The sequence below is a fragment of the Mya arenaria genome, chromosome 9 (genome assembly GCF_026914265.1).
Source record: "Mya arenaria isolate MELC-2E11 chromosome 9, ASM2691426v1".
Classification (NCBI taxonomy): Eukaryota; Metazoa; Mollusca; class Bivalvia; order Myida; family Myidae; genus Mya; species Mya arenaria.
This window is the reverse complement of record NC_069130.1, coordinates 15098680-15122937: the sequence shown is the minus strand read 5'-3', so window position 1 is coordinate 15122937 and position 24258 is coordinate 15098680. Positions and strand designations below refer to the sequence as shown.

General features: G+C 39.4%; 1 protein-coding gene across 1 annotated transcript in view; it reads left to right on the top strand.

Annotated features, from left to right (window-relative positions):
- The window catches only part of LOC128245308 (neprilysin-1-like), a 180504-nt gene that overhangs the window by 27220 nt on the left and 129026 nt on the right, over positions 1–24258 (top strand). The window contains exons 6-17 of the mRNA XM_052963432.1: positions 1176–1402; positions 4986–5156; positions 5456–5542; positions 5978–6111; positions 6464–6557; positions 7056–7184; positions 8076–8174; positions 8526–8603; positions 9193–9293; positions 10420–10478; positions 13220–13271; positions 13762–13829. Of these exons, the coding sequence (XP_052819392.1) occupies positions 1176–1402; positions 4986–5156; positions 5456–5542; positions 5978–6111; positions 6464–6557; positions 7056–7184; positions 8076–8174; positions 8526–8603; positions 9193–9293; positions 10420–10478; positions 13220–13271; positions 13762–13829 (1299 nt within the window). The remainder of the gene's footprint in view (positions 1–1175; positions 1403–4985; positions 5157–5455; positions 5543–5977; positions 6112–6463; positions 6558–7055; positions 7185–8075; positions 8175–8525; positions 8604–9192; positions 9294–10419; positions 10479–13219; positions 13272–13761; positions 13830–24258) is intronic.

Below are 24258 nucleotides of genomic sequence, written 5' to 3'. Positions count from 1 at the left end.
GCGGTGCTCTTTCAGCGACATAGACTTACTTTGTTTCATTTAAAAGGATGTAGTTAAAGAAAAGTTATCTTTGATTTAAATTTTCATTTTAAACAACGTAGCATTTATGACGAAATTATCACGTGGTATACACACACTGTTATATGTTCCAATGATGGTACGAATTGGGAGCAGTCAGCGTTACCAAACTCTTAGATTCAATCGACCTGCATATTTCAACATTCAAATAACTCGACTAAAAACATAAAACAGCATTGAATATGTTATGAACTAGTTATTAAGACATTAAAAATCATTTCGCACTAATTGGAAGCCATCAACCTCTCCTAATTCCCTTTTTTATTGTTTAATCATGTTTTAACGATTGCCTTTGTATCAGAGTACGTCAATGTACGTCATTTGCAGAAAACCAATAATTTTAAAGTAAATTTAAATTATTAATATTAACCTTATTTTAAATAACCGTTGCAAATTCCGTACAGTAAAAAAGACGTCAAGTTTATTGAAATACACTTAACAATAACAATAAAGTAACTGTAACTGATCAAAATTCACCTCATTTTAAAAAACCGTTGCGAATTCCGTACAGTAAAATGGACGTCAAGTTAATTGAAATACACTTAAAAATAATTATGAAGTCATTTTAACTGATCAACATTCCCCCAATTTTTTACGATCAGCATTCTTGTCTTCTAGTTGCTTGAACAGCGCACAATCCATAGTAACACGGACTTACAAGCAGATTTCATATAATGCCATACAAAATCTTTTCTATGTTTGACGTCCGCGGACGGATAGGTTTTGGGCTTTCAGATCGAAAAACATCAAATTTTATATGATCAGCGATCTTGCCGGTTTTTAATTCATTTTACTGTAATTCCAACTACAGAACAGACGTGTAAACAACATGCTTCATTCTTTGTTCTAGTATTTGATATCAGAAAATGATGCATTCTGTGAGATTCCCAACATGATTAAATACAAGTTTGAAAATACATGTATATTCATTTTGCAGTGAAAATCTATCTAACAAATGAGGGTGGTATATGCTATATAGAATGCCACTCATTTAGTATCTGTTTTTTTTTTTATCGGGGGCTCGTTTGTTTTTTTCAGGAAAGTTTGTACATGTATATATGTTTTATGTGCACTTATTTCTTTTTCAAACATTCCAGAGTCGATTGAAAAAAGAGGAATTGTAGAAATGCTCAAATATATATCTGACCTTGGCGGCTGGCCCGTCCTTGACCCATCTTGGAACGAGACAGACTTTGACCTCGAGGCTCGAGTTGCGCATGCGCGTCAGTACACAACAAACTACGTGTGGCCCATACCGCATGGTATTCTAATGGGGTTAAATATTCTCAACGATTACAAAGTGTACGGAAAACACACAATATACGTAAGTATATCCAGGGAAACCAAATATATAATTAAATATTATTATATACAGAATGTTATATATACAATTTGTTTAAAGAAGTAGGTAGATGTCATGAATTAAAATCTTAATGATTAAGAATGGGTTAGTGTACTTAGAGAACGAGCACTACTCAATCATTAAGATTTTACTTCAGGGCATTCAACTGACTTAGATTACAACATCATTGGCTCTTAGGTCAACGCAAAATCTAATGCTGGGAGTGTGTCAGATGAGTGGCAACAGCCTTTAAACATACCTGAAAGTTGTAGTTCTTAATGATTACGCCTAGTACTTTTAGCGCATATCTGCAATTTGATTGTGTGTATAACGAACACAATTAAAGTCGAGACAGGAATTATTTGTGGTTTAAGCCAGTTTTTTGAATATATGGCCTCACATTTGTCCCAACAAGTCAAGTCGAAAAGTCAAAATGTTTTTTGTTGCTTTTTATGTAAATAAAGCCTTCAAACTAATTAGCAAAACAAAAAAATAAGGCTAACTAAATCATCAACATCAAACCGAATACATTCTTTCAAGTGACTATGAAGAAATAAATAAACCATTAACGCAAGGAAACAATAATTCAACAGAATGTCTATTAATAAATATTAGGGTGCCGCTTTGGAACGGTCAATGAAAACACTTTTACTAAGCCCTTAAACTAGTTTACAAGAAAGACCATTGATGCAAAGCATCAAAGGGTGCCGTTTAATAGTTTATGCATTTGTTATATGTTGAAAAACAAGGAATGTCAAGGCCAACAAGCATATTATGGTGCAACGAACCGCATCCATGAAATTCTCAAAATATGTGTAGTATTCTGCTTGACAACATAGGCAGAAGCATTGAAATTGAAGAGTTTCAAGTTGAACATTTCATTAGGGGTGTGGTACATTAATGAACACGACAGAATTAGGGTACTTGTGCACTGTACTTTTTGTCATTGCCACCTATCCATATACCAAGTTTTATTTCAATACCATAAGTAGTTTTAAAGTAATGCTCTGGTCAAGAAAAAAACGACAAAGGGCAACAATTATGTAATTAGCTGAAATACAGCTATAGTCATTGTGCACTGCACTTCCTCTCGTTGTGCTAAATACCATTGAATGATGTTTAATGAAAATCCAAACAAGTAGTTTTCTAGTTATGCTCCGGACAGGAAAAGGTACAAAGGGAATAACTCTTGCAATACACTGAAATAGAGTTATTGTTCATGTACACTGCAGTTCTAATCATATAGGGGGAGGGGGTAACGTCACCATGCTGGAATGACAACTTGTAGGGAAGAATAAGTTTCCTCATTCATCATACAGAAGTGATATAAAAAAAACATACAAAAAGCTGATACATACATGTATAAAATATAAAGAAAATTACTAAATTTATCAATAAAATTCATCATCATCACCATCACCACCACCACCACCACCACCACCACCACTGGCTTATTGAATAGTGAGTTTATAAAACAACAAACACCAACTTAAATATGTTTTATATGAAATACATCATTTCTATCAGATGTGACTGCCTTGTGGATAGACATGGATGTCAAATCTGCCTCAGTGATCCAACAAAGTATTTAATGCAGGCTGGAATTTTTCATATAACCCCGATTTGTTGACATAGTAATATTCAGTCATTTTCCTGCCTGAAAGAAATTAGACTTCTGATTATCAACCAACAGAAACTACAACCGTAAAATACAAATGTACATGTATTAATTATACATTCTGCACTAATATCCGTTTTAGCCAAGAGTAAGGGTTGGTAGGCCCAAATGTGTAGTTGTTGTGCATATGGTTGATAATGATTCACAACAGTATGGCGTTCAACGAGACCTACACCAAGCAAATGAATGTCGCCTTTGTCCAAGCTGTAGTGGCTTCCAGCCCAAAACCATGTACATCTTTTCTTACAGGTTTATTTTGAAAATACGCAGTTTTTAAACAAATAATGGGTATGTTCATGTATTATGGTATGTTAGAAATAGGTCACTTACCAAAACACATCATTTTTAAACAAAATTTTAAGTCTTATATTTTTCTAAGATAAAACAATCAAATAAAAGATTACATACTCATATCATATACATAAATGATGTACATAAGTACATTTGAAAATATGAAATATGTACATAATGCACCAGTCAATTGTAACCACGGCCCCCCAGGTCTGGGGATATGCCGGGGATAGCGGGGAAAATGTGCTGTGTTTTTACCTTTCAGGTGGCCTCACAGTGCCGGGTGAATGCAGTGCTTTTGTCTTTGAGCAAAATATATTGCGGGGATTTGACCATCAGATTGTCCCAGCAGGACGAGGTTTTTACCCGGGGTTGGCTGGACCGAAAGTCACAGTCCCACCTATTCCTAGGACCTGGGAGGGTGGGGGGGAGGGGCAGTGGTTACAATTGACTGGTGCATTATAAGTAGATGTAAAGTATGTAACATGTATATTTATAGTACATGTAAAAATATTAACACGCTGTCTGAACATTTAGCCAAAAATAATGATTTAAGAATTCCAAAGATAAATAAAAAATAAAAAAAACATTTTTGAACACATACACGTACACAACAACTCAAGGATATTTACCTGAATAGCCCTTTGATACGAATATCCCAGTTCCATGCTGATTGTTGACATTCGTTTTTTCGACAGGAAATCTTCTCTTACGCGTATAATTCTCTTATAATCCATGTTTTACTGTAATGACTCAAATGGTTAGATGTATCGTAATCAACTGCCAGTGTGCACTTTTAGTGTTTACTTATTTTAACGTATATTCATGAAAAAACATCACCCAGTTTCCAACTATTAAACGACGGTGTAGAAATTCCATTATTGACCTATGAATAGCGGGGAAATACCTTCTGGTTCTAAAAATAGCAACATCCGGATATGTTTAGTGTTATAAAAATAAAACAACTCGGGGGCAATCGTAATAAAATTTTACTAATGTCACTTTCAACACATTAACAAATAAAGTTAGGTGAACATTTAATTCCAATATCGATTAAATTAAAGAAAACAGCTTACCTCATGGTTTATCAATGCAGTAAACATAACAAAACAACATATAATATAATTATTCCCATTCACATAATTACCGGTCCACACATTTTACATTTCATTCGGAACTCCTCCGAATGTTTACATTTCCGGCACATGATATTACAGGTAACCAATCGGAAAACAAAAACGAATCGGGAACAGTTAACTTATTTGTCGTTCTTCCGATATAATGTTTTGAAGATAAATTGAAGACAATCTATTCAACCATAAATAGCATTTTTAACACCCATGCAATCGCCACCCATTTGCATTTTTTAATTATAATAAAATAACAGTAAAACCCAACTGTCAATCAACTTAAAAACCGCTCCTACCACTAACTAAAATAAATTCCCATTCCATAATAGGCGCGCACTTCAGTGCGGCGCCACCATTCCATAATAGGCGCGCACTTCAGTGCGGCGCCAATAAGTAAGTATTCGGGCTCTAACTTGTTTCAATAATAGCAAAACAACATTGCGATTTCTGTTTCGGCCATTCGCAGTTTGACCAGCCGTCCCTTCTGCTGGAGGGCAAGGACATGTACGATGATGGGGCACTCGTGACAGCCTACATCCGGTACGCCTCCGGTGTCGCCGAGGCCCTTGGCGCCACACCGGAAGTGGCACAGAAACACATGACAGATATGGTTAACTTTGAGCGGGATCTTGCGAAGGTTTGTAGCTCGTTTTTTTTTTTTTGGGGGGGGGGGGGGCGTAAAATCAGGTTAAATAGGGAACAAGCCAAAATTGACGATGCTGTTGCATCATTGAAATTTAGCACAACTCGGATGTTTCTCAAAATATTGATGTTTATTTCATAACACCAGAAAATATGCACACATATAAATAAGTTTGATCATTTTCGCCATGTCGATAGTATTATAAATGTTGTGCTATGCAATTCAGATATGTAAACCAATTCAAAAACTTCGATAAATAATTTGAAAACTTTACCTTACCATATGTCTTACAGATATCCGTTGGCTTCGCCGACAGACGGGATATGGAGGGAAACTACCGCCGTATGACCGTCTCCCAGCTTTCCATCATCTATCCACAGGTAACAGTCTTTATATAAGTATTCAACTTTTGTTATTACGTGACTTGTGACGTATCAGTGGTCTAGTGGTAACACACTTGACTGTAAATCAACGGGTCGCAGCTTCGATTCCCCGCCACCCCACTAAATAAATACTGACCTTCTTCCGGGAGAGACGTTAAATAGGGGTACGGAGTGACAGTTGTATACACTGATGCACATTAAAGAACCAGGTTAGCTCTGACCAGAGTTTCATTCTGTCTGTGCACCTTTTATACTCTATCTATATATGACACATATGAAATAGAGGCGGAAATTTTCTAAAATATATCTCTATTGCCATTTGGCTACAAATAAGTGCAAACCAAATTAATAAAAATGTGTTCTGTTTTCGTTGAGCCCATTGTGCATGTACATAAATCATTTCCTTTGACAATTAATTTCTTCTGTTCACAGTTTGACTGGTTACGATACTTACAACTCGCGTTCGGAGACGCGGAAGTAACCATAGAAACCTCGGAACCCGTCGTTTTGTGGATGAAACCGTACTATGACGGGTTGTTTCCCTTGCTGAACAGGACCTCTACCAAGTTAGTGCCATATTGGTCGAACTTGATTTTTAAAAAACTGCTAAAAATATACAAATTTAGAAATATATTCAATCAAATGTAAGTTTTGTTTTACTTATTCAAGAGATGTTTTGAAAAACGATGAATCATTTTGATTATATAATACACGGATTTACTCTCACAGTTAATATTTATAAGATTTGTGAATCGATTGTACGCTGAAGTCTTTTTTACTCGATTTTATACTCTTCATTACATTACCAATAGCAACATATATTTACCAGTGTAAACTAGTGTAACAATTTATATCAAATTAATTACTATATCTGTTTTATGCATATGCGCGTAAAATGAAGGTTCTGTATTTGAACAGAACCATTGCGAACTACCTGGTGTGGAGGCTTATCACAAAGCAGTTCATTAGCCTACATGAGAAATTCAGCCTTAAAAGACTGGCGTTCAGAAAGGTAATTGCTTAAAATTAACGTCCTTGTATCCATCTGAATTTCTCGTTCTTTTCGTGTAAACATTATTTTTTTAAGAATTAAACGCCATAAGCATTTATTATAAAATAATTACTTTTACTTTGACATAGAGGCTGCGATTCAATGTCTTTTTATTCCTTCAATCCAGAAGTAAAAAATGTTCGTTTTGATAAATTAATGTCAGAAATATTGTGGAACGACTGTGGACAACTTGATTGTACAGAGCGGTTCTGTTGGTCGATATGTTATGTAATCGATACAATAGAGACCTCATCTAAAGAGTGGTAGTTAGTAACATTTTCTTCTTTCTTTTGAGACTTCTATGTGGCATGTTCTAAAACCCAGCATTTTGTGTCCAGGCCTGGCCAGGTTTTAGAATATGTCCTTCTGTGTCTCTTTTTGTTTCCCCGAAGTCATGTATTACCAGGGGTCGGGGACATCGTTAGTTACATTAAATACGACTGTGTTATTATTCTATAGGTAACTGAAGGTGTGAAGGAACTCAAGTCTCGTGGTTTACGGTGCTCCGAGATTACAAACGAGTTTTTGGACAGCGCCACTGGGCGGATGTACGCCGAGTTTGCATTTGGTCCCCGACAGAGAAATCACGTGAGTATCAATTATGGAAACTAAGACACTATGGCTTTTACCAGGCTGTTCCATAATGGAGTGTGTTTTCATTGTTTTTGCCAATATACGATATTTACCCAAATATCGGAACAGTAACAGGACAGAGGAGCTTAATTGGCTATAATTATCGTGCGGATAAATGATGACGCTATTCGTTATACGCGCTATTGTTATTGAACGTTGTCCTTGACTACATCGCACAATACAGTTACTTCGCCCACTACCCTCCTTATTGCTAAAGCGCTTCAGTAAACTGTTTGGTGGATGCAGTAACATATCGTGAACTATAATGAATTACATGAATGTACATGACAAATCACTGCTTATTCAGCTGTTCTGTTCTATAATGATTTCTCTTGCTTTTAACCAGATGTGTAAGTACTAGTATTCACATAGCCATGACTGCGAGTTTAATTTGCAGCCAAAACAACCTTGCTTATATATAAGTGTATTACCATTTTGCCCGGTCCAAATCCGCACCATAGGCGCTTTGATTTATTTAGTCTCGGAGCACAGTCACTTGACGCTATTTTGCTTTGGTGTCAAATAACCTGTAAAAGTGACATTTAGCATAAGAGGGTTTTTGCTCCCTTTATCAAAGGGGTTACTCCTACCAACTTATAGCTGCTTTTGGCATTTCTACATCTCCTGTTAAACTGCAGTAAATCATAGTTGTGTTATGCTAGATCGTTGGAAGGATTTACCATGTTGATAAATCTGAAGAAAAAAGCACACTTTTAGATAGAATTTCACTTATATAAATACAGGTCATATGACGCCAATGCAGAAGCTCACTCCCTTAAAGTGACTGTGTCTAGGAGTAGTCTAGAAATATAGTTAGGTGATAAAAGTCATCATTTTTCATTCTAGATGTTACAGTTGATAAGTTATTTGAGAAGAATCTTCAAGGACATAGTTCTCCAAAATGACTGGATGGACGAGGAAACCAAGGACGCCGCGCTTTTAAAAGTAGGTCGTTTGTTAGGTGTACCATAATGCTGGTTATATGGTAAAAAATAATATCTGCATTGCACAGAAACGTCGCGATAATTCCAAAACAAAGTGGTTTGATCGCCTTTAACGTCGTTCCTTTGAGGAAAGGATTTGTGAAAGCCTAGTCACGATAATCGTTGAATACCACAATGATCATCTTGAAATTGTCTTATATTGAAGATAACTCCTTAACAATGTTGTCGTATTTTCGCCTTTAACGAAGTAGCTTTGAGGGAAAGAATTTAGGAAATCTATCAATAACAGGTGATAAGTAATGTTGTTTTATATCCGCCAATATCCTTTGCAACTGTGTTTGTTTTCTTGCAGCTTGAGACAATGAAATCTTTGATAGGCTTTCCCGGTTTCATCTTTAACGACACGGCGATGGAAATGCACTATGCAGAGGCAAGTACATTCCCGGTCCCCAGTCATTTTCATGCTGTATACATTCCCGGTAGCCAGTCCATTCATGTTGTATACATTCCCGGTAGCCAGTCCATTCATGCTGTATACATTCCCGGTAGCCAGTCTATTCATCCTGTATACATACCCGGTAGCCAGTCTATTAATGCTATGTACGTTCCCGGTAGCCAGTCTATTTAATTCATTTAAGTATCTGCAATCGGAACTCCTCGGCCATTTCCGCCATTTGACGAGCCTGGTAGATATGCCGTCGAATTTGTAAAATCTTGGTAATGTTAATAATTTATGCAATAATTCACTTCACTGGCAAACAATCAATTTAAACTTATTTATACAAAACACATGTTAAAACTCTATAATCAAGTAATACTATTATTAATAAATACCGAATAGAACTACTTAGAACTTCTGATGTACATCCGAGATTGTTTGAAAATTGCCGAGGTGTTCCGAATGGATAGAAATCAGCAGAAAAACAACCTGGTCTGGCTTGAACCCACAGCCTCTTGGGTGAAAGGCAGCCACCTTTACCAAATATACTACTCAAAACGTTTACCCTTTTCCTTCACAGGTGAACATGATGGAAACGAATTTTTTCGAGAACCTCCGTTACATGCGGCGGTTTGTTGGCCTCAGACAACTAGCCGAGCTGAGACAGCCTAGCTACGAAAAGTAAGATCTCTTTACCACAATGGATGATATGTCTGCCTTTCCGCTGAAAGAGCGAAAATGCGCTAAGCAGCGGAGCGTAAATGCGTAAAAGCGCAGTGTCATGGAAAATGCGAAACAATGATTGCTAAAAAACATGTAAAATCTATTTAAAAAAAAACACACATTATAGTTGTTCATTATTTTCTTACGTTTTTTGCTCGCCAGGGGAAACCACTGCGTTTGAAATTCAGATGTTGTGTTCGAATCGACACATTTAGTGGCGTAGCTACATATAGGCCTTGTATGCCTGGGCCTACAACTTTTTTTGAAAAATGACAAATTGAGATAACCCTAAAATGCAATACAAATAGCTAATTTAATAACACTTTGAACAACTCTGGAAAATTTGTTTTACAAATGTAGTTTTAACAAAATCAAGTTAGGTGTTTATTTAAACAACGTGTAGGGTGTATTGTTTGATTTTATTGTAATCATTGCACATATAAAAAAAGTGTGTGTAATGTGGATATAAACGTCCCCAAACTCACCTAGAACCATCAGGCCTACAAGATTGTTTAGGCCTAGCTACGCCCGTGAACTCGCATCGATCAGTAAACAAATCTTCATTCCTTAAACTATATGCTTTGCAAGGGAGACTCCTGCATTGGAGATGTTATCAGATGCTGTGTTTCAATTGGAATCTCGCATCGATAAATAAACAAAATTTCATTACTGAAACGATATGCTTTGTCAACATACGTATGTCGCAAAACACAAAAAAAAACATCAAAATACTGCTCGTTAAACATGGTAACAGAAATTAAATAGTAATAGTTACTAACTTCATTCAAAGATTCATGTTCTTTTCACCAGAAACAGTCACATCATTTGGTTAAACATCTAAAACGTATTATAAAATATCCTTGACAAAGTGCTTCGTCTATTTCAAAATCATATTTTGTGAAATGTTTTTGCTCAAACAAAACATGTTGTTAAAGTCAATATTTTGTTGATCGATACCACTGCATAGTGTGTTTAAAATTATAATTAATGGTTTCTTTGGTTCAAAACTTATTTCACCAAAACATTTGTTAATGTCGACATCAAGTTGATACATGCCTTTAATGAATGCCTTTGTCTTCTGCAGGTGGCCAGAACGTCCAGCTATAGTGAACGCTTATTACCACAGTGGCCTCAACGCTATAGGTACGTTGGACTTTTAAAACGATATTAAATTGGTCACTACTTTTGTGTATGTTTCCCTATGATACTTTGCGAAGCATGTATATTTAATGATGCTGTTTTGGAGTGTAACAGGTCGGTTTCAGTCTGTCCACCTATTACCTAATAGGTCAACGCGAACATCATTGTCCGATGAACTATGAATGTAAGTCGATTTTTACGAAAGTTGATACAAACAATCGGAATCATTATTGAAAATGTATACAACACCTTAACAAACAGTCATAAATGATTAGGTGCAAGATGTTTTGTAAGAATTGGCACACGTTGATAGGTTTTAGACAAATGTGTCGATGCCCCATAAGTACAACCAGTGACCTTTTCCCTTTGCTTCTCAAATGGACATCAGTGTTTGTTTCCACCCAATAAAACAAGGAGACTACAGGGACAAGCCCAGTAGTCGAAACTTCAAAAATACAGTCGAACCTCGCTATGTCGACTTCGGATAAGTCGACTTTCCGGTTATGTCGACTTTTTTTCCGGTCCCGAATTAATTCCTTCTTATTCTTTATAAAATAAATCTGTTTGTGTCGATTTTTTTATCTCGACTTTTTCGCTATGTCGACCTCCTTTTTCAGTCCCAGTGGTCGAATTTCACACATTGCCTATGTTACAATTCGTTATCTCGACTTTTTTCACTAGGTCCCGAAAAAGTCTAAATGCATTATCCGTATTATATAGATTTGTTAATATTATTATTTCAAAATTTAGGTAACTATATGCAATATAGTGAATTGATAGTTATATATAGTGATTTGCTTGAAAATTTCCATTCATTATTTTGAGTTTTTGAATGTATGTATTACATATGTAAATATATGTACTGTAGTTATATGTTAATCATTGTCGATTTGCAGATTTTTCACAAACATATATGTATGACATGTGCTGTAATTTAAATTATTATAATTATGTAAAACATTAATATTGTCATATTGGCGTAATACGATGTTAGTTAGAAACAAGCTGTGGTGTATTATTAACATGTCTCATGTCAGAAAAACAAAATATTGAATTAAAAAACCCTTTGACTTCCTATCATTTTGTTTCGGATAGGTTTTCTCATATATTAAGGGTTTTTTGTATGACTTTCTCTTCTTTTACAGTATTTCGTTCGCCAAATTCGATTAAATATATCAATTTTCAATTAGGCACACACTTGTAAGATAATCCTTTTCTTATTTACTAGTGATTCAAAGGTAATATTTCTACTATTGATACAACCTTATTCATTGAGAATTGTCTAAAATGTTTTCTTACCTCATGTGAATGTCTCTCCGATACTCGTATTGGGTATCATATAAATTGTAGTTAAAAATTTACAATGTATCTGCCGCCATGTATGTACATATGCTTTGTATATGACCTCATTTGCCATGTGTATGGTATGAGCGAATAAACGGTGTTTGACTTGACTTGTCAGTTTATTAATACCCTCTCAAGGGTGACCACTTAACAATACGGCCAATAGCTTAATTACCCCCATCGTCCGATACCCACGATACACACTACGCTATGCTTCGTTAACGGAAGAAAGTACCGTGGGTGCCGACGATGAAATACACGAACAGTGGAGATAATGTAAAAGTAAAATATTCCAAGGGAAGTAAATCATGTTTGCCTGATGTGGTTCCTTTTGCGTGTTTCTCGGCCTTAGATCAGTAACAATTGAATAGTATGGATGTTTTCCGCCGGGATATTACAAAGCACGAACTAGGTAGGCAAGGGCGGCTCCAGGATTCGACGTTAGAGGGGGCGTAGCTTAGGAGCGTAACCCTTGACTTGCGTCCCTCCCTTTGAACCGAAAATAATTTGGTTTTAAAGCTGCACTCTCACAGATTTACCATTTCTACAACTTTTTTATTTTTTTTGTCTTGGAAAGAGCAAATTTTTGCGTAAATATCTTCAAACCAGTTACTGACAAAAAATCAGATCGTAGATTTTCATATTTCTGTTCGAAATTTAATGTTTTATGGCTTAAACCGTTACTAACGGTTACTAACGGTTTAAGAAAAATGCATTAAACCTCATTTTTGAACTTAAATATAAAAATATGCGATCTCATTTTTGTCAGCAGTCGTATATAACTGGTTTCCATGGATTTTCGCAAAGATTGGCTCGTTCCAAGACAAAAAAATAAAAAGTTGTCAAAACGTTCAATCTGTGAGAGTGTAGCTAAGTGTTGGCTGAGGATTGGATGTTCCCTAAATATTGTAACTATTTCTAGTCCAAAATGGTGCATTTTGGCGTACATGTATTTTATTACTTTTTTCCTCCTATATTTTTTAATTAAAAGTAAACCTGTCCGATGTTTTTTTTTGTGTTTTTTTGTTGTTGTTGTTTGTTTGTTGTTTTTTGGGGGGTGGGGGGGGGGCGGGGCGGGTGCGCCCCCTTGATTCGCTTGTGGTAAGCGTACATACAGTTATTTAAAGACATCACATGCTATTTACTTGATACTGGCTGGCCGCTATTTTAAGGCATGTACTTGGTTGAACTTGGTACTGTTATTTATTTGTTTTACCAATATTTTTATTTTGTAATCCGACCAATGATATTTTTTCTCTTATTTATATATTGCGATGTTTGCATTGATTTCATGTCAACAAATTTTGATATAAGTATACTCATGGATATAATGTCTATATGTATGTTAATAGACTGTTTATTTGAAGGTTTGAATCATCACGGTCGTTGGTCTGTTTCAGTTTTTCCTGCCGGGATATTGCAAAGCCCCTACTATGACATCAACTATCCAGCGTAAGTCAAACCTTTAAGCATGTAATTGTTATCTGCAGAATAAATGATAAACAATAGAATAAAGCTGATTCAAGTGTTGTGTATCTTTTTATCACGGTTTTATATGTTCTATTATGTTCTAATAGCTTGACTTTTGGACGAAAAAAATACATGTATACATAAAAACATTTCATCATCAAAGTGAGTTTGTCAGAAATATTTCGGAAATAACTTTAAGTAATAGATGATATGAATTAAAATCGTAATGATTAAACAATGGGCGGAGTTAGCGAAGCGAAGGAGCCCTTCTTAATCATTTAGATTTTAGTTAAGGTCATCTACCTGACTTGAATACAACATCATTGCCTGACAAAAGAGTGACATTGTCAAGAAAATTGAACATAATGATTAAGCCTATTTCTAACTGATTGCCTATTAGCAATTTCATTGGCTAAAAATGTAGGTTTTATTCTAATATTTCATGATTGAAATATCTGGTTTTGAATTACAGGTCCATCAACTTTGGTGGTATAGGACTGGTGATTGGACACGAGATAACACATGGCTACGATGCATCAGGTAAATATGACTGGGGCCTAAAAAAAAATTGTTTGGTGAGGGTTACATCCTTAAAAAAAATAGGTAGGGTAGGTAGGCTTTTTATTTTTTTTTATTTTTTTTTTTTTATTAGGTTTTATATAAGAATATAATTTTCATCATTGGAGAATGGTGTTAAAGCTATCTTCTGTACAAGCATTTAAGGTTTAAACTTAATATTAAAAAGCAATTAAAAAAAAAAACGAAATATATATATTTTTTTTATTTTTTTTTTTTTAGTTTTTCATTTTTTTTTTAAACTGACTATAAAAACGGTAGGGTCGGCGCCTATTCCGTAGGTAGGGTCGGGTAACCCGAACCAAATGTATTTTTTTTTTAGGCTAAGTACGCGTACACGGCGTGTAGCTACAGGATAAATACACGTACACGGCGTAGTAGCTACAGGTATAAGTTCACGTACACGGCGTGTAGCTACAGGTATAAGTTACGTACACGGCGTGTAGCTACAGGTATAAGTTCACGCATACGGCGTGTAGATACAGGTATAAGTTCACGTACGCGGCGTGTTGCTACAAGTTTAGAGTTTCGTACATGGCGTGTAGCTACAGGTACAAATAAGTTCAAGTACACGGCGTGAAGCTACAGGTATTAGTTCACGTACACGACGTGGAGTCCTGTATTAGTTCACGTACACGGCGTGTAGCTACAAGTATAAGTTCACGTACGCGGCGTGTTGCTACAAGAATAAGTTCACGCATACGGCGTGTAGATACAGGTATATGTTCACGTACACGGCGTGTAGATACAGGTATAAGTTCACGAACATGGCGTGTAGCTACAGGTATAAGTTCACGTACACGACGTGTAGCTACGGGTATAAGTTTAGGTACAAGGTGTGTAGCTACAGGTATAAGTTCACGTACACGGCGTGTAGCTACAGGTATATGTTCACGTACACGTCGAGTAGCTACAGGTATAGGTTCACGCACAAGGCGTGTAGCTACAGGAATAAATTACGTACATAGCATGCAGTTACAGGTACAATTTCATGTCAACGCCGTGTAGCTACAGGTACAATTTCACGTACACTGCATGTAGTTACAGGTACAATTTCACGTACACGGCGTGAAGCTACTGTTAATAGTTCACGTACACGGCGTGTAGCTACAAGTATAAGTTCACGTACGCGGCGTGTAGCTACAGGTATATGTTCACGTATACGTCGTGTAGATACAGGTATAGGTTCACGCACAAGGCGTGTAGCTACAGGAATAAATTACGTACATAGCATGCAGTTACAGGTACAATTTCATGTCAACGCCGTGTAGCTACAGGTACAATTTCACGTACACTGCATGTAGTTACAGGTACAATTTCACGTACACGGCGTGAAGCTACTGTTAATAGTTCACGTACACGGCGTGTAGCTACAAGTATAAGTTCACGTACACGGCGTGTAGCTACAGGTATAAGTTCACGTACACGGCGTGTGACTACCGGTATAAGTTCACGTACACGGCGTGTGACTACCGGTATAAGTTCTCGTACGCGGCGTGTAGCTACAGGTATAAGTACGCGTACACGGCGTGTAGCTACAGGTAAAGGTACACGTACACGGCGTGTAGCTACAGGTATTAGTTCACGTACACGGCGTGTAGCTACAGGTATAAGTTCACGTACACGGCGTGTAGCTACAGGTATAAGTTCACGTACACGGCGTGTAACTACAGGTATAAGAACACTTACACGGCGTGTAGCTACAGGTATAAGTTCACGTAAACGGCGTGTAGCTACAGGTATAAGTTCATGTACATGGCGTGTAGCTTCAGGTATAAGTTTACGTACAAGGCGTGTAGCTACAGGTATAAGTTTACGTACAAGGAGTGTAGCTACAGGTATAAGTTCACGTACAAGGCGTGTAGCTACAGGTATAAGTTCACGTACACGGTGTGTAGCTACAGGTATAAGTTCACGTACACGACGTGTGACTAACGGTATAAGTTCACTTACACGGCGAGTAGCTACAGGTATAAGTTCACGTACATCGCGTGTAAATACAGGTATAAGTTCATGTACATGGCGTGTAGCTACAGGTATAAGTTCACGTACACGGCGTGTATCTACAGGTATAAGTTCACGTACATGGCGTGTAGCTACAGGTATAAGTTCACGTACACGGCGTGTAGCTAAAGGTATAAGTTCACGTACACGGCGTGTGGCTACAGGTATAAGTTCACGTACTTGGCGTGTAGATACAGGTATAAGTTCACGTACACGGCGTGTGACTACAGGTATAAGTTCACGTACACGGCGTGTGACTACCGGTATTAGTTCATGTACGCGGCGTGTTGCTACAAATATAAGTTCACGTACACGGCGTGTAGCTATAGGTAATAGTTCACGTACACGGCGTGTAGCTACAGGTATAAATAAGTTCACGTACACGTCGTGTAGCTATAGGTATTAGTTCACGTACACGGCGTGTAGCTACAAGTATAAGTTAACGTACACGTCGTGTAGCTATAGGTATTAGTTCACGTACACGGCGTGTAGCTACTGGTATAAGTTCACGTACACGGTGTGTAGCTACAAGTATAAGTTAACGTACACGTCGTGTAGCTATAGGAATTAGATAACGTACAAGGGATGTAGCTACAGGTATAAGTATACGTACACGGCGTGTAGCTACAGGTATAAGTTCACGTATACGGCGTGTAGCTACAGGTATGAGTTCAAGTACACGGCGTGTAGCTACAGGTATAAGTTCACGTATACGAGGTGTAGCTACAGGTTTCAGTTCACGTACACGGCATGTAACTACAGGTATAAGTTCACGTACACGGCGTGTAGCTACAGGTATAAGTTCACGTACACGGCGTGTAGCTACAGGTATAAGTTCACGTACTTGGCGTGTAGATACAGGTATAAGTTCACGTACACGGCGTGTGACTACAGGTATAAGTTCACGTACACGGCGTGTGACTACCGGTATTAGTTCATGTACGCGGCGTGTTGCTACAAATATAAGTTCACGTACACGGCGTGTAGCTATAGGTAATAGTTCACGTACACGGCGTGTAGCTACAGGTATAAATAAGTTCACGTACACGTCGTGTAGCTATAGGTATTAGTTCACGTACACGGCGTGTAGCTAAGTATAAGTTAACGTACACGTCGTGTAGCTATAGGTATTAGTTCACGTACACGGCGTGTAGCTACTGGTATAAGTTCACGTACATGGTGTGTAGCTACAAGTATAAGTTAACGTACACGTCGTGTAGCTATAGGAATTAGTTAACGTACAAGGGATGTAGCTACAGGTATAAGTATACGTACACGGCGTGTTGCTACAGGTATAAGTTCACGTACACGTCGTATAGCTACAGGTATAAGTACGCGTACACGGCGTGTAGCTACAGGTATAAATACACGTACACGGCGTGTAGCTACAGGTATAAGTTCACGTACACGGCGTGTAGCTACAGGTATAAGTTTACGTACACGGCGTGTAGCTACAGGTATAAGTTCACGCATACGGCGTGTAGATACAGGTATAAGTTCACGTACGCGGCGTGTTGCTACAAGTTTAGAGTTCTCGTACATGGCGTGTAGCTACAGGTACAAATAAGTTCAAGTACACGGCGTGAAGCTACAGGTATTAGTTCACGTACACGACGTGGAGCTCCTGTTATTAGTTCACGTACACGGCGTGTAGCTACAAGTATAAGTTCACGTACGCGGCGTGTTGCTACAAGAATAAGTTCACGCATACGGCGTGTAGATACATGTATATGTTCACGTACACGGCGTGTAGATACAGGTATAAGTTCACGAACATGGCGTGTAGCTACAGGTATAAGTTCACGTACACGACGTGTAGCTACGGGTATAAGTTTAGGTACAAGGTGTGTAGCTACAGGTATAAGTTCACGCACAAGGCGTGTAGCTACAGGAATAAATTACGTACAAAGCATGCAGTTACAGGTACAATTTCATGTCAACGCCGTGTAGCTACAGGTACAATTTCACGTACACTGCATGTAGTTACAGGTACAATTTCACGTACACGGCGTGAAGCTACTGTTAATAGTTCACGTACACGGCGTGTAGCTACAAGTATAAGTTCACGTACGCGGCGTGTAGCTACAGGTATATGTTCACGTATTCGTCGTGTAGATACAGGTATAAGTTCACGTACACGGCGTGTAGCTACAGGTATAAGTTCACATACACGGCGTGTGACTACCGGTATAAGTTCACGTACACGGCGTGTGACTACCGGTATAAGTTCACGTACGCGGCGTGTAGCTACAGGTATAAGTACGCGTACACGGCGTGTAGCTACAGGTATAGGTACACGTACACGGCGTGTAGCTACAGGTATAAGTTCACGTACACGGCGTGTAGCTACAGGTATAAGTTCACGTACACGGCGTGTAGCTACAGGTATAAGTTCACGTACACGGCGTGTAGCTACAGGTATCAGTTTACGTACACGTCGTGTAGATACAGGTATAAGTACGCGTTCACGGCGTGTAGCTACAGGTATAAATACACGTACACGGCGTGTAGCTACAGCTATAAGTTCACGTACACGGCGTGTAGCTACAGGTATAAGTTCACTTACACGTCGTGTAGCTATAGGTATAAGTACGCGTACACGGCGTGTAGCTACAGGTAGAAATACACGCACACGGCGTGTAGCTACAGGTATAAGTTCACGTACACGGCGTGTAGCTACAGGTATAAGTTCACGTACACGCCGTGTAGCTACATATACAATTTCAGGTACATGGCGTGTAGCTACAGGTAAAAGTTCACGTACACGGCCGGTGACTACCGGTATAAGTTCACGTACACGGCGTGTAGCTACAGGTATAAGTCTACGTACTTGGCGTGTAGATACAGGTATAAGTTCACGTACTTGGCGTGTAGATACAGGTATAAGCTCACGTACACGGCCGGTGACTACCGGTATAAGTTCATGTACGCGGCGTGTTGATACAGGTATGAGTTCACCTACACGGCGTGTAGCTACAGGTATAAGTTCACGTACACGGCCGGTGACTACCGGTATAATTTCAGGTACACGGCCGGTGACTACCGGTATAAGTTCAGGTACACGGTGTGTAGCTACAGGTATGAGTTCACCTACACGGCGTTTGACTAAAGGTATAAGTTAACGTACACGGCCGGTGACTACCGGTATAAGTTCAGGTACACGGTGTGTAGCTACAGGTATGAGTTCACCTACACGGCGTGTGACTACAGGTATAAGCTCACGTACACGGCCGGTGACTACCGGTATAAGTTCACGTACACGGTGTGTACCTACAGGTATAAGTTCACGTACACGTTGTGCTGCTACAGGTATAAGTTCACGTACTTGGCGTGTTGCTACAGGTATAAGTTCACGTACACATCGTGTAGATACAGGTATAAGTTCACGTTCATGGCGTGTTGCTACAGGTATAAGTTCACGTACATGGCGTGTAGCTACAGGTATAAGTTCACGTACACGGTGTGTAGCTACAGGTATAAGTTCACGTAGACGGCGTGTAGATACAGGTATAAGTTCACGTACACGGTGTGTAGCTACAGGTATAAGTTCATGTACACGGTGTGTTGCTACAGGTATAAGTTCACGTACACGGTGTGTAGCTACAGATATAAGTTCACGTACACGGTGTGTAGCTACAGGTATAAGTTCACGTACACGTCGTGTAGATACAGGTATAAGTTCACGTACACGGCCGGTGACTACCGGTATAAGTTCAGGTACACGGTGTGTAGCTACAGGTATGAGTTCACCTACACGGCGTGTGACTACAGGTATAAGTTCACGTACACGGCCGGTGACTACCGGTATAAGTTCACGTACACGGTGTGTACCTACAGGTATAAGTTCACGTACACGTTGTGCTGCTACAGGTATAAGTTCACGTTCTTGGCGTGTTGCTACAGGTATAAGTTCACGTACACGTCGTGTAGATACAGGTATAAGTTCACGTTCATGGCGTGTTGCTACAGATATAAGTTCACGTACACGTTGTGTAGCTACAGGTATAAGTTCACCTACACGGCGTGTGACTACCGGTATAAGTTCACGTACACGGCGTGTGACTACCGGTATAAGTTCACGTACGCGGCGTGTAGCTACAGGTATAAGTTCATGTACACGGTGTGTTGCTACAGGTATAAGTTCACGTACACGGTGTGTAGCTACAGATATAAGTTCACGTACACGGTGTGTAGCTACAGGTATAAGTTCACGTACACGTCGTGTAGATACAGGTATAAGTTCACGTACACGGTGTGTTGCTACAGATATAAGTTCACGTACACGTTGTGTTGCTACAGGTATAAGTACACGTACATGGCGTGTTGCTACAGGTATAAGTTCACGTACACGTCGTGTAGATACGGGTATAAGTTCACGTACACGGCGTGTTGCTACAGATATAAGTTCACGTACACGTTGTGTTGCTACAGGTATAAGTTCACGTACATGGCGTGTTGCTACAGGTATAAGTTCACGTACACGTCGTGTAGATACGGGTATATGTTCACGTACACGGCGTGTTGCTACAGATATAAGTTCACGTACACGTTGTGTAGCTACAGGTATAAGTTCACCTACACGGCGTGTGACTACCGGTATAAGTTCACGTACACGGCGTGTGACTACCGGTATAAGTTCACGTACGCGGCGTGTAGCTACAGGTATAAGTACGCGTACACGGCGTGTAGCTACAGGTATAGGTACACGTACACGGCGTGTAGCTACAGGTATAAGTTCACGTACACGGCGTGTAGCTACAGGTATAAGTTCACGTACACGGCGTGTAGCTACAGGTATAAGTTCACGTACACGGCGTGTAGCTACAGGTATCAGTTTACGTACACGTCGTGTAGATACAGGTATAAGTACGCGTTCACGGCGTGTAGCTACAGGTATAAATACACGTACACGGCGTGTAGCTACAGGTATAAGTTCACGTACACGGCGTGTAGCTACAGGTATAAGTTCACTTACACGTCGTGTAGCTATAGGTATAAGTACGCGTACACGGCGTGTAGCTACAGGTAGAAATACACGCACACGGCGTGTAGCTACAGTTATAAGTTCACGTACACGGCGTGTAGCTACAGGTATAAGTTCACGTATACGGCGTGTAGATACATGTATAAGAACACTTACACGGCGTGTAGCTACAGGTATAAGTTCACGTACACGGCGTGTACCTTCAGGTATAAGTTCACGTACACGGCGTGTAGCTTCAGGTATAAGTTCACGTACATGGCGTGTAGCTACAGGTATAAGTTCACGTACACGGTGAGTAGCTACAGGTATGAGTTCACGTTCGCGGCATGTTGCTACAGGTAAGAGTTCTCGTACATGGCGTGTAGCTACAGGTATAAATAAGTACACGTACACGGCGTGAAGCTACAGGTATTAGTTCACGTACACGGCGTGGAGCTACTGTTATTTGTTCACGTACACGGCTTGTAGCTACAAGTATAAGTTCACGTACGCGGCGTGTTGCTACAGGTATATGTTCTCGTACACGTCGTGTAGCTACAGGTATAAGTTCACGGACACGGCGTGTAGCTACAGGAATAAGATCACGTCCACGGCATGCAGCTACAGGTACAATTTCACGTCAACGCCGTGTAGCTACAGGTACAATTTCACGTACACGCCGTGTAGCTACAGGTACAATTTCAGGTACATGGCTAGTAGCTACAGGTAAAAGTTCACGTACACGGCCGGTGACTACCGGTATAAGTTAATGTTCGCGGCCATGGCGTGTAGCTACAGGTATAAGTTCACGTACACGGTGTGTAGCTACAGGTATAAGTTCACGTAGACGGCGTGTAGATACAGGTATAAGTTCACGTACACGGTGTGTAGCTACAGGTATAAGTTCATGTACACGGTGTGTTGCTACAGGTATAAGTTCACGTACACGGTGTGTAGCTACAGATATAAGTTCACGTACACGGTGTGTTTCTACAGGTATAAGTTCACGTACATGGCGTGTTGCTACAGGTATAAGTTCACGTACACGTCGTGTAGATACGGGTATATGTTCACGTACACGGCGTGTTGCTACATATATAAGTTCACGTACACGTTGTGTAGCTACAGGTATAAGTTCACCTACACGGCGAGTAGCTACAGGTATAAGTTCACGTACATCGCGTGTAAATACAGGTATAAGTTCATGTACACGTTGTGTTGCTACAGGTATAAGTTCACGTACACGTTGTGTTGCTACAGGTATAATTTCACGTACACGTGGTGTAGATACAGGTATAAGTTCACGTACATGGCGTGTTGCTACAGGTATAAGTTCAGGTACACGTCGTGTAGATACAGGTATAAGTTCACGTACATGGCGTGTTGCTACAGGTATAAGTTCACGTACATGGCGTGTAGCTACAGGTATAAGTTCACGTACATGGCGTGTTGCTACAGGTATAAGTTCAAGTACACGTTGTGTAGATACAGGTTATAGTTCACGTACAAGGCGTGTTGCTACAGGTATAAGTTCACGTACACGGCGTGTTGCTACAGGTATAAGTTCACGTACACGTTGTGTTGCTACAGGTATAAGTTCACTTACACGTCGTGTTGCTACAGATATAAGTTCACGTACACGTTGTGTTGCTACAGATATAAGTTCACGTACATGGCGTGTTGCTACAGGTATAAGTTCACGTACATGGCGTGTTGCTACAGATAAAAGTTCACGTACACGTCGTGTAGATACAGGTATAAGTTCACGTACAAGGCGTGTGGCTACAGATATAAGTTCACGTACACGTCGTGTAGATACAGGTATAAGTTCACGTACATGGCGTGTTGCTACAGATATAAGTTCACGTACACGTCGTGTAGATACAGGTATAAGTTCACGTACATGGCGTGTTGCTACAGATATAAGTTCACGTACACGTCGTGTAGATACAGGTATAAGTTCACGTACATGGCGTGTTGCTACAGATATAAGTTCACGTACACGGCGTGTTGCTACAGGTATAAGTTCACTTACATGGCGTGTTGCTACAGATATAAGTTCACGTACATTGCGTGTTGCTACAGATATAAGTTCACGTACACGTCGTGTAGATACAGATATAAGTTCACGTACATGGCGTGTTGCTACAGATATAAGTTCACGTACACGTCGTGTAGATACAGGTATAAGTTCACGTACATGGCGTGTTGCTACAGATATAAGTTCACGTACACGTCGTGTAGATACAGGTATAAGTTCACGTACATGGCGTGTTGCTACAGATATAAGTTCACGTACACGGCGTGTAGATACAGGTATAAGTTCACGTACATGGCGTGTTGCTACAGATATAAGTTCACGTACACGGCGTGTAGATACAGGTATAAGTTCACGTACACGGCGTGTTGCTACAGATATAAGTTCACGTACACGTCGTGTACTACAGGTATAAGTTCACGTACATGGCGTGTAGCTACAGGTATAAGTTCACGTACATGGCGTGTTGCTACAGGTATAAGTTCACGTACACGTTGTGTAGATACAGGTATAAGTTCACGTACACGGCGTGTTGCTACAGGTATAAGTTCAGGTACACGGCGTGTAGATACAGATATAAGTTCACGTACACGGCGTGTTGCTACAGGTATAAGTTCACGTACACGTTGTGTAGATACAGGTATAAGTTCACGTACACGGCGTGTTGCTACAGGTATAAGTTCACGTACATGGCGTGTTGCTACAGGTATAAGTTCACGTACATGGCGTGTTGCTACAGATATAAGTTCACGTACACGGCGTGTTGCTACAGATATAAGTTCACGTACACGGCGTGTTGCTACAAGTACAATTTCATGTTCACGTCATGTAACTACAGGTATAAGTTCACGTACACGGCGTGTAGCTACAGGTACAATTTCACGTACACGGCGTGTAGCCACAGGTACAATTTTACGTACACACTGTGTAGCTACAGGTACAATTTCACGTACACGGCCTGTAGCTACAGGTACAATTTCACGTACATAGTGTATGGCTGCATGTATAAATGCAGGTATGTGGCGTGTCCTGGTAATACACATAGCGTAGATTCTGCTTCATAGCCATTCCTGTACATTACATGGTATTTTCGTTTGTAAACAAAGTATTTTGGCCAACATGGATAATTCTGCCTTTAGAAGAGTCTGATTTAAATTTTTATTACATTAATTCTTTTTGACCATTCGCAAACATTGCCTCTTTATGGTGGCTGCCATAAAAATGCAATTTTATTCAAACAGCTTTCAATGTAAACACTCAAAACCAATTGAAAGTGTGTGTTTTTTTTTAATTCTTAATAAGTAATAAGGTTTAAAGTAACTTCCGAAAAGTAAACTTCAAACTGTGATCTCGTTTTAATCTGAATATAAAAATAGCATAGAACAATA